This window comes from Puma concolor, chromosome A1 (assembly GCF_028749965.1).
Source record: "Puma concolor isolate L17-30 chromosome A1, mPumCon1.1.hap2, whole genome shotgun sequence".
Classification (NCBI taxonomy): domain Eukaryota; kingdom Metazoa; phylum Chordata; class Mammalia; order Carnivora; family Felidae; genus Puma; species Puma concolor.
In genome coordinates, this window is record NC_141667.1 from 205,944,619 (window position 1) to 205,957,010 (window position 12,392).

A 12,392-nucleotide genomic window follows, 5' to 3' on the forward strand; every position below is an offset into this window, starting at 1 on the left:
TGGCCAGATGCCACCCTGGTTCCAGGTCACTGAGGTTGAGTGTGATTCTGCTAGTGCTCCCTGGAAACATCGTGGATTTCAGCTTGGCCATGTTTGAATACCTGTGTTACTAGAACTGCCTAAAGAATCCATCTCTGGGGCTGGACCTTGTTTGTTCGTATTCTCAGCTAGGGATGTGAGTATTATCTCTAGCTCCAGCTCCATCCTTCAGAAAATGACCTCAGTTTCCTAGTTTGTCCCTAAACAGGAATAGCAAACTCTGTTTGGGAAATTTTGTTACATCTTACATATTTAACAAATATCAGAAAAGAAATCCACTGTGGTCTGTGCACTGTCAAAGTGGCAACGGGTGTAGAAAAGAGTTCTTTAAAAGGTTACCTGTGAAGGAGAGTAAAGGAAGCATATATAAAGGAGAGCTAGGTTTGAAGGAAGGTGCTTTTTCCTTTTAATTTTAATCCATTAAGGATTAACATGTTTATATATTGAGACCCAACCAACTGAGAACAATTTAGTGAGACAGAATTGAAAAAGGATAATTGATATGCAATGCCCTTTCAGGAGGTGAGAGGAAAGGAGATCCAGAGCATAAATGAATGGAATTATCTTTGGATGGATGCAAGAATTGATACAGAAAGATTAGTGTGCAAATAAATTGGTAATATGGGAAACGAGAAATTGAAAGTTTTCTTTTTACAGAGGAAATTGAAATTTGCTTATTGAAAATGATAGTAGAAATGGTAGTTTCATAGCTCTTGGGGAAGGGCAAGTTTGAAATAAATACTTTAGGGAATGTGAGAAGAAAAATGAGTTGGCTTTTCTGTAAATGTAGGAAATGATGATCCATAGAATTAACCTGCTTTAGGAGAACATGGAGGGGATCAAGAAATAGGTCTTATTGAGGTCAACACTATGGTGGTCCAGCAGTAGGACAAGTGAAAAGACAGAAAATGAGGGTCTGAGAATAGAGTCATGAGCATTACATGATGATACCTGAGGTAGAACCATTTTTAGATAATGAAAAGGTCTGGGTGTAGTCATGAAGACTGTGGTTGAGCAAAGTTGAAGTAAAGATTGCTGGTGGTGGAGAAGCTAAAGACTGGGTGGCAAGGCATGGGATGGGAGAGGAGTCAATACAAGTTGTTGGCAACATAAGTGATAAGTCCGATTGCATTAGCCCCAAAGGAAATGGGATTTTATTTTTTTTTTTTTAATTTTTTTTTTTTCAACGTTTATTTATTTTTGGGACAGAGAGAGACAGAGCATGAACGGGGGAGGGGCAGAGAGAGAGGGAGACACAGAATCGGAAACAGGCTCCAGGCTCTGAGCCATCAGCCCAGAGCCCGACGCGGGGCTCGAACTCACGGAGCGCGAGATCGTGACCTGGCTGAAGTCGGACGCTTAACCGACTGCGCCACCCAGGCGCCCCGGAAATGGGATTTTAGATGGAAATGGAGATAAATAATGGAATAAGAATGATGAGTGTAGATAGACCACAGTTCAAATAGCATAGGACTATGCTCAACTGAAAGAATTTCCCGAAGTCTCCATTCTCTCTTCAATATAGAGAAGCCGGTCCATACCTCCCATGGGTTATTAGTGACAGTTAATGTAGTAAGAGTGCTTATAAATGTTTAGCACGATGCCTGCAAGAACTTAACCATTATTTAGGAATACTAAATCTTGGTGAAAGATGTAGAAAGGCTTGTGGGAAGAATGAGGACAGTTTACAGAGCAGATTTGGAATGAAAACAGAAATTCGAACAGCTTGAATTTTGTTTTGGAAAATTCCAAAGAGTGCCTAATCTTTAGATTTGGAATGGAATTCTGATACCTATGTCTTTGTTAGTAGTCCCAGATATTTGTTTTGATTGTGTGTGTGTGTGTGTGTGTGTGTGTGTGTACTTCCTTCCCCTTAATCAAGTCTCTATTTACTGTAGCCAAGTATACTGCAAACTTGCTCTTTGTATTTAGTAGACTTAAAAATATTTTTTTTTAAGAATGAAGGATGTTCCATTTTTTTCATACTTTGAAAATTATTTTTATGACAGAAGTTTTATGAATATTTCAATTTAGTCTTAGAAAAGCTTTACTTGGGGGGCGCCTGGGTGGCGCAGTCGGTTAAGCGTCCGACTTCAGCCAGGTCATGATCTCACGGTCCGTGAGTTCGAGCCCCGCGTCCAGCTCTGGGCTGATGGCTCAGAGCCTGGAGCCTGTTTCTGATTCTGTGTCTCCCTCTCTCTCTGCCCCTCCCCCGTTCATGCTCTGTCTCTCTCTGTCCCAAAAATAAATAAACGTTGAAAAAAAAAATTAAAAAAAAAAAAAAAGAAAAGCTTTACTTGGAAGCAACCTTAGATTTATAGAAGGGTTGCAAAAAGAGCACAGACCGTTCTTATATACCCTTCACCCTACTTCCTCAAATGTCAACACATTCTATAACTTGAGTTCAGTTATTAGAACTGAGAAATGTTGGTACACTACTAATGAAATTACATTATTGAGATTTTGCCAGTTTTTCTACTTGTGCTTTTTCTCTTCTAGGATCCAATCCAGGATCACACCTTGCATTTAGTTTACTCTGTATCCTTAGTCCCCTGCAATCAGTGACATTTCCTTATCTTTCCTGACCTTGATCCTTCTGAAGAATCCTTATTTTGAAAGCCCCTTGATCTGTGTTTCTTTTTGGCAGTATTTTTTTGTGTCTAAAATCTATCTTTAGTTCCAGTCAGACTCCCAGAGTAAAACAGCACAGTGGTTCAATTAAGGTGAGTTTTTAATTAGAAAGTAATTAACTGAGAGAAAATTGGTTTTTGATATTGCCACTCCCAATTTCCCCAGGCAAAACTGTGGTTAAACATGTATATGAAGGTAGCACTGTAAATGAGTTAATTTATAATGTCTGTTAAGATATTAATAGAGCTTTAACGACAATACTCTTCAGACAAAGTTTTGATTTGGTAACTGCATAAATATTTTTGAGATCTATTCTGCTAAATATTGCCAGCTAATAAATATCTGTTTTGTAAGTGGGAAAACTTTAATGTCCTACCTACAAAATATTAACCTCATTCAAATTACTCATCTGGTTTTTTGCAATTATGAGTTCTGTATATTTCCTGTTTGGTGTTTATAATAGATATTTAATGAATTCCCTGCATATATCTCAATACATTGATACATTGAAGTAAACCACATTTCAGGGGTCTCTTAGAATCTGTACCTGCGCATCACTTTGTACCTAAGCAGTGTAGTAGAGGGTCCCAACCTAGGTCCGAATGGAAGAGTTGGTTAATCCAGTGGTTTGTATTGCTTGTTGAGGCCATTGACATGAGTTTCTGTATTACTCAGTTCTGCTTAGAAATAAGCCTTATTAGAAAGTAAGTTATTTTCAAACGGTGTTGTGGATGCTGCTGGTGCCCCTCTAAGACCACCTTCATCAGGCTGGTGCATGCAGATTCCAGGTGGTAAGTGTTGGTTCCTCGTAGTTTATAGCTGCCCTATCTGGAGATTTGGGTTCCAAGGGCTAGGATCCTGTAGCTAATCCGCTGACTGATTCGGAGGGGTCAAACTGTTCTCTCCCTCTAGGTAGTACTGACAGCCATGCAGTTCAGGCTGAAGCAATATTTTCAAAAGTCTCTTTCCCCTGCTCTGTCTTGCTTTTCTTTATTCCCCTATCCTGAGGGCATCCCCTCTGTTAGTCATCTGCACCAGGATCCTTGTCTCACACAGTACCTCTTGGGAACCTGACCAAAGACAGTAGGGCTACTGTATGATCATTTTGAGCAGATGGAAACTGAGTAACATGAAAATGGTTGACTTATTTGCAAGGGACCTCTTATAATTACCTGGAAACTGCCCTGGACTGGTAGTCTGGGCTCCAGGGCTTGTGTTTCTAATAGCCACCTCGCTAGGAAAAGTCATGCGATTTCTGTGAGCCTGTATTTTTTATCCTGTAACACATGGAGCTTAGACTATGTGATGCTCAAATTCTCACACTGAAGATTTTCCCTTAAGGCAGGGGGCTATTAAATGAAGATGCTTGTTCTCCCCTGATTCCACCCCTCACCCCTAACTCTAGTTTCCTAGATAGCCCTCAGAGATGCTCAGCTTAGCTCCTCTGGAATTAAAGACACTGAAGGGATTCAGAGCAAGTTTCCCCAAACTGTTCCACTTTGGCATGTGGACTACTGGAGTTGAAGGCAACTGAGGCCTGGAGGGCTCAAGAGAAACTTTTTTGCCCCTGTCTGAACCACCTAGAAGAATGTAAATTGAGAGTCTTTCCCAAAGCATTACTATGAGAGAAGTTTTATCTGAGTGACCCATCTGTATAGCAGAACAAATACCTAATTACCAAACCTCTTATTGCCCTGTGAGTTGCCCTCCTCCCCTTGGAAACCCCAGGTTCCTATCCCATGCCTCAGCTCGGTATGGCATATAAACCTCATTTTACCTTTTGTCTTGGAATCTTTCTTGTATGTGGGGTTCGTGTATGTATGAATTAAATTTGATTTTTCTCCTGTTGATCAGCCTCTTGCCAATTTAATTCCTAGTTTAACTAGAAGAACCTATGAAGGGTAGAAAGAAAGAACTTTTTTCTCCCCCTATATAGATGTGCATTAGCTAGGAAAAAGCTTCCAATACATTTTTCAAGGACTTTGTAGACACCCACCCCCACCACCCGCCCCCTGCTGAAATTCAGCGCCAAAGTCCAATAGGGCTTTCTCCTTTCAGCCTTTTTCTTTGTGAGATAAAAACCTATTTTACAAATACTGCACTTTTTTTTTTTATACACAAATATATATTTTTCCTTTTCATTGCTCCTATATATCCTTTTTTCCCTTTGTAAATGGCAGTTTCTTTTTCCAGTGCCATTGGTTTCTGGACATGTAGAGAATGACCACCTGTGAGTTACATGCCTAATGAGAAAGGTCTTCGGTACTATGTAGCTGATTCCAAACTTTCAGTGTCCTTCCTTCATTTTCCTTTTTGCTTTTATTTTTATTTCTTTTTACTTTTAGTTTTTTTTGAATTTTAGAGTGCAAGCAGGGGAGAGAGGCAGAGGGAGAGAGACTATTAAGCAGACTCCATGCTCAGCGTGGTGTGGACACAGGGATTGATCCCACGGCCCTGGGATTATGATCTGACCCGAAATCAAGAGTTGGACGCTCAACTGACTGAGCCACCCAGTCTCCCCCCTTTTTCTTTTAAAACAGGGACTGTCATGAAGTGACTGCCGTATTTAGACAAGAGAGGTGGAATAAGATAGTGGAAAGAGGTTGGGAGAACCCTGAGTCTCTTCCTTAATTCCAAATATACCACTATTGTGTATGAGCTCCTGTCATCTTGAATATGCCTTTCCAAAAAGAAGGCAGTAAACTTTTTAAAAGTGTATATCTTAAAATTTTATTTTGATTTCAGCCACAACTAAAGGATTTTGTAGTTTGTTAACATTCTGTATTTACTACATATTTTAATTTGCTGGTGAAAGAGGCTGGGCCATGCTTGGCCATTAGAAAGAAAATAAAAATACAGTGAATAATTTAATACAGGGGTTCTCAGTACTCTTAAGTACCCTGCCTTTTTGTAACCAGTATTCCCATTACTTTCCCTGTAACTTCCCCATTACTTTCTTCCAACGAAATTCTATATAGGTAATATAAACTACCTACACTCATAATTTAAAAAATCCACTTAATACCTCACTGTAATAAATATTCAACATCTATTTCAATATAAACAATTGCCCATGACTGCTGAGGAAGGTATAATAAAGTCATTCTTGAATCTTCACCTCGTGCATACAATAGCTATAGTGCAGGTTTTATGTAGCTGTGCTGTTCTAGTGATTCAAATACCACAAGCAGTGTTGTCCTGGGGTACCCAAATTTCAAAAATAGAGCACGACTGATGATAAAGCTTATTTAAAAACAAACAACAAACAAAAACAACAACAAATACACCCAGTGGTACTATAACTTGCAGCTATATTAGAATATTAAATATTAAAATCACATAATGCAAAGTATTTCATCTGTAACAACTTACATATTAATGCCATTGTACATTTAATTCTATTGAGTTATTCTAGGCTTAAATAAAATTTTCTTTTTCAAGATGTGTGTCTCTCTCTGTGGGACACAAGACAGTTTCTCATTGTGTAGGATTAGCCCATGTGTTGAAGAATGTCTAATATACCTTGATGAATACTGGTAGCTTCATCTCAAGTCACTGACGACCAGAATATCCCAAGACCTTTCTAAAATCCTAAGTGGTGTTAAGGCCTATTGAGAGTCCCAGGCTTGGCGGGGGGGGGGGGGGGGGGGGAAGGAACAAAACAAACCATTATTCACATAATAGGATATTTCTAACCTGAACAGCCGGGAGTGACATTACTAATTACTACCTTTTATTAGAGTGTCAAGTTGAACAACTTCTAAGATCTTAAATATTTATATCAAGGTGAAATGAAGGAAATTTTGACTTTTAAGTGCTTGAAGGGATGGGTAGCCAAAAACTGAGTCAGCTAAAGGCATAAACTACAGTGTCTGATGAATTGTAGCACTCTTCTAAAACTTAGAATAAATTTAACCTGCTGGGCTCCACAGGTGATCTGAATTCTTGATTTTTATACACCTGTTTCTGAGAGGCTATGGAGTTGGTATACATTCAAGTGTGTTCTATTGTGTGTTACAAATAAGGGCTACTATCTGGAGGAAATCCATTTGAGCAGCCCTTTTTCAGCCATTTCTGTTATACTTTAGGCTCCTTTTCCATTACCAGAACGGCCTCTAATGAGGGCAACTTAACTGGTAGCAATTCTCATACTTACGTGGATATTCTTGATTTGTATTTTTAGTTAGTATTAGACCTGTAGCGAGCTCCAGGTTACTTTAACCTTTGATTGGTGCTGTTGAGAAATGTTAGATTTTTAGGTGGTACTTCATTTTATGAGTGCAACTTTTATGTTATTTAGAACCTAGAATAAATTAAGTAGTTGGTATTTTTGGTAGGGGTAGAGAAGAGAAAACTAGAATGCTTTGCCTTTTGCTAGGCTCTCTACCAGGTATTTGATTCTATGAGCTTGTAGCTACAGAATCAGGAAAGTGCTTGCTTATTTATCTTTTAATTTTTATGATACATGGAACAGCTCTTTCAGAAATAGTGCAAGATAGCTTCAGGTGCACTGTTGTTTTTTTTTTTTTTTTTTTTAAAGTACCTATATTTGTGTTTGTGTATTTAAAATGTGAATCCAGATGACCTTAAGAAAGGCAGAAATCTTCAGCTGTCTAATTACCTGTAATGATGAGAGTGTAATTTTACTAGCCTATTGCGAATTTAAAAAGATTTTCTGGTGTTTTACCTGTTAAAATGATCTAGAACGTGTTTTTCTCTGTGTCTCCTGCTCTTTGCTTTCCTCCAGGCAGAACTACACGTAAATCATTCCAAAACAATTAATGCTGCCGTAGTCACAAATTATTGATTTTCCGTTGGTAGGGTATGTAGAATTGCTGCTCTACTTAGATTCTAAAATGAGGCTTTTTAATTGTGTTTTCCAGGAAGATATGAATTTAAATGAAGATAAGAAAGCACCATTGCGGGAAAAGGACTTCAGCATCAAAAAAGAAATGGTGATGCAGTACATTAATACTGCTTCCAAGACAGTAAGTAAAACTGTCAAGTTGAGAGATACTGCTGGAACGTGCTGCAGTGGGGAAAACAATGCGTTTGTCTAATGATGTGCTTAAGTTTGTGGGCAACTGGAATCAGGGCTTTTGAGTGTATAAAGGCACAAGTATTGGACGTAATTTGAAAATACTTCTTACAGCTTCTAAAACTGCTGTGGTCCTTTAGCCCCTCACATTGGTGAGGAACACCGACTGGTTGGTTTACTGACTCCAAGACTTCTTTGCCTGTTAGTGGATTCAGATGGCTATTGATCTCTAATGTCACTTATACACCAGGATGATATTTGCATTACAGAAAAGTAAGACTGATGACATTCTAACTACGTAAATCAGTACACATAATAGTGGCTTAGAGGCATCTCTTTAATGCGAGTTTCCCTACGGATAAAATTATCTTGTAACAAATTATAAATGTAGACGTTGGAAGGAGCATTAAGCGTCCGCTCAGCTGCCAGTTTTCTAGGGAAACATGAAATATGTGGGTGGAAGTAATGAGTAAATGTCTAAGAAACCATGACTGGCACACAGAATCAATTATATTTATTTCGTGGGACAACAAATGAGCTTGACCAGTCATATAAAAATTGAATAAATGGATTCGATGAAATCTAGAAATGGAAGCTAATGAAGAAGCAATCAGAAAGACAGCAGAAAATGATTTTGGCTGAATTTAAAATAGAATTGGATTAGAGAAAAAATGACTTAGCACACTGTACTTTTCACCGGATACTTTAACCAAAGACCAGGTTACAAGAATATAAGTTATTTATACTTTAACTCCATTTATCTCCTAGACCAGTCAGTGACTTGGAGGCCTTTGTTTGGGAAGACAGACTCAAGTGATGTTTAATTTTTAAACATGTCTCAGGTTTGGCATTCTGATGTTTACTTGTTCAAATCACTGAGTACTATACTTTTTTTTTTGGCTCTCTATGTAGATGGGCACTGTATCCTGCTGTTGTGACAAAAATTGCTTTTTGTCCCTTAATGCTACCTGGACATCACAAATTAGAATTAGGGACTTAAGAGTCAGAGCACTTGTATTTCGGATGACTTATCATCCCTTTGATATTGGGCATCTTGTTTTACCTCTGATGCTCAATTTCCTCATCCTTAAGATGGGACTAATATCTGTATCATCAGCTTGTTGTTAGAATTAAATTGTTGATGCCATGATTGGAACATAACTGGTTTTATAACTGGTGGCTGTCTCTTGTGGTAGCACTGGTGGTTGTAGCAATCGTTTCTTCTTTTTTTCTTTGTGATTTGTTTGTTCTTGCTGTTGAAATCCTTATGCCATAATTACTGATGTACTTGGATTTATGTGTTTTAAACCTTTTTTTTTAATACATGAAATTTATTGTCACATTGGTTTCCATACAATACCCAGTGCTCATCCCAAAAGATGCCCTCCTCAATGCCCATCACCATCAACGCTCAGTTTGCTCTCAGTTTTCAAGAGTCTTTGGGAGAGAGCTTCGGCTCTCTCCCACTCTAACCTCATTTTCTTTTCCTTACCCTCCCCCATGGGTTTCTGTCAAAGTTAATGGCAGCCTTTTAAAAAAAGTTTTTAATATTTACTTATTTTTGAGAGAGAATGGGACAACGTGAGCAGGGGAGGGGCAGAGAAGGTGAGCAGGGGAGGGGCAGAGAGAGAGAGAGGGAGACACAGAACCCAAAGCAGGCTCCAGGCTCCCAGCTGTCAGTACAGAGCCTGATGCGGGGCTCAAACCCACCAACCACGAGATCATGATCTGAGCCGAAGTTGGACGCTTAACCGACTAAGCCCCCCAGGTGCCCCGGATTTATGTTTGAAAATTCAAGTTGACTGTTAGTGAGTCCGTGTCACATTTATTAAGTGTCTGTATATCAGGCAATATTTTAGGCAGTGGAGTTGAAGCACCAGGACGGTCAATCATCGTGGCCTACGGAGTAACATAGGATATACACAACAGAAACACACAAACGTATAATAAGTGAAATGTAATGTGGGAAAAACAGGGGGATTGGAGATAATACAACTGTTTTTTTTTTTAATTGAAATATAGTGAACACAGTGTTACATTAGTTGCAGATGTACAGTAGGATTTACCAGTTCTATACTCATTACAGTGCTCATTACAATAAGTGTACTCTTAATCTCCTTTATTTTACCCATCCCTTCACCCACCCTCCCTCTGACTGAACTGCTGCATAGAGTGATCAGGGAAGACCCCCCTGTTAGGGAATTTTAAATCCAACAAGTATGAATTTACTTGATATAATTACAAGAGATACTATATTATTAGAATTGGTTTAGAAAACATTGGTATAATAGTGCATTTTAGTTCTTGAATTTCAGATAACAAACAGACGTTTTAACAGAAGAACAAATCACTTTGAACTTCATTAGAGTGGATCTATTTCAGTTTGCATTCACTGATTTTAAACTTTAATCCTCTAATCGTTTTGTACTAAGGTTGGAATTTATTTACTAGAATTAGATAATTAGATTATCAGGATTGAAATAGATTAGTTATCTAAAGTATGATTAAAGCATTCACTCCTTTAATTAGTGCTGGGAGGATGGTGACTTTTCCTAGGAGGGTTCTGAATAATTTGGTGGGTGGTTAACATTGTAGGAAGTTCAAGCTGACCAGTCATCTACTTTTGCTCTGGAAGTAGAGACACATTAACTCTCACATACAGACTTTGTCATACCAGGGTATTTAGGTTAATGAGTACCAAAAAAGCTTCTCTGAGGAAAAACCATGAAAATTTATGGATGGGTTGTTCCAGAGAACATGGGGGTATTTGTCAGGTAAACTTTCATAAATTTAGCCTTGGACTTTGCTTTGAGATTCTTTTTGTGGGTAAGCATTAAGTGTGTGTGTGTGTGTGTATATGTGTGTGTGTGTGTGTGTGTATATACATATATATGTATGTATATATGTATATATATGTGTATAAAAAAAGTATATGAAAATGCTTTAGAAATGTTAACCCTCAAACAAGCACTAAACTAGCCAAGCTTGTTTCTTAGAATAGGGGAAAAAAAAAAAAACCAACAAATTCATAGTAATGCTGACTTTTTCAGTTAGAAAAGATTATTAAACTTTTATTCAGCAAGTAGCCTAGTTAGAGGCTGAAAGTGTCAGATCACAGTTTTCCAACTTCTAGGGTGTAGATGGATAGGTGATCCACATGTGCCCTGTACAGTCTGGAAGCCAGGTGTGCTGGGGGCTTCTGAGGAAGATTTCTCTTCCGTATAAAAAGATCCAGAGCAGAAAACCACTTTCTTTCCTGTTATTTGACATGGTGGTGAGAGGGTGTGGGATCCTTGGCACATGACCCCTTAGAGCTGATGCTCTGGCTATGTACAATCCTGCCTCCAGACTCTCCCATTGTGTGATGGGGTGCATATTCTTATTTAAGTTACTTGAAGTTGGGATTTTGCTTTGCGGCTGTGCACGTGTTGCTGGACTGTCCTGATAGCCTTTTGCCTGCATAGGATCTCTATCTCTAATTAACTCCGGAAATTACTCCCCTCATCAAGTATACTCAGCGTACATGAGGATGGGTACTACAAGGCCAGGTGGACATTCCTTGGTAAATGGCTTGTCTCAGGTGTTCAGTAGTCAGTGTATTTAAAAAAACTTTCTGAATGAATGGATACAGTCTTGGCTTTTATTTGATTACTGGGTGGATGGTAAGACTATTCTGTAGTAAGTGGTAAGGACCTTGAAGTTAGGATGAGACGTGATAGTCCAAATGGAAGAGAATCCGTCGTTCCCCAAAAATGTAAGAAGAAAATTCTGGAACAGGACAGAGGAGCTCTTAAGCACAATTGCATAAGAATTTCCCCTATTTTCTAAATGAAAGGCAACTATAATTTAATAAAAGTGCACCTTGTAAATGTATTATTCAGTCTTGCTTATCCTGACTCTGAGTGTTGTTCTCATTCTTGATTGTGGTTTAATTATTAACCCTTTTCTTCCCTTAAAATTTTTAAAGCACCCCTGCAGATGAACAGGACTCCTGTGCTTTGAGAGGACGGACCAAGCTAAGGAGATAAATTCTTTAAAAAAATTTTTTTTAAAAATATTTGTTTATTTTTGATAGAACACAACAGGGGGAGGAGAAGAGAGAAAGGGAGACACAGAATCTAAAGCAGGCTCCAGGCTCTGAGCTGTCAGCACAGAGCCCAACACGGGGCTCGAACCCACAGACCATGAGATCATGACCTGAGCCGAGGTCGGCTGCCCAACCGACTGAGCCACCCAGGCACCCTTCAGTAGATATAGTCTAATAGACTTGCTGCCTTGGTTTTGGTGTATCATACCCTGTATCTGTGATTCCCGGGTTGATGTCGGTGTTTATCTTCTTGTGGGTGCTTGAGTTGTATTCAGGGCGAACTGGCTCTGGGTGTATGATGTCCGGGTTATGTACAAGTCTGTTGACAGGATTAACAGGAAGCCATGGATTACTTGACAAACACTTTTAAAAATGTGTTAAACAGGATACTTGTGGAGAGTAGGATTTAGAGCTATAAGATACTTCTTCTCCCCTCCTGCCCCCACCCCCCATCACAAAGGGATTGTAAGCATAAAAAATTCACCCTACTTTTCCCATCTGTTGAGAAGAATCTTCCATTTGCTCTTTTGCTTCTAGGCTTTTTCAGGGTAATCAATGACCATAGAAAGCTGGAGGAATCCTGGAAGTCAAAACCTA

At 38.9% G+C, this 12,392-nt stretch overlaps 1 protein-coding gene across 6 annotated transcripts in view; it reads left to right on the forward strand.

Moving 5' to 3' along the window:
* DIAPH3 (diaphanous related formin 3) overlaps positions 1–12,392 on the forward strand; it is a 508,403-nt gene that overhangs the window by 60,892 nt on the left and 435,119 nt on the right. For 5 of the 6 annotated variants that reach the window (XM_086710920.1, XM_025923546.2, XM_086710913.1 and 2 more), the window contains one exon: positions 7,554–7,658. In XM_086710920.1, the coding sequence (XP_086567046.1) occupies positions 7,554–7,658 (105 nt within the window). Of the gene's footprint in view, positions 1–7,553; positions 7,659–10,398; positions 10,483–12,392 lie in introns of those variants that run through there. The other variant, XM_086710948.1, reaches the window with a different exon arrangement.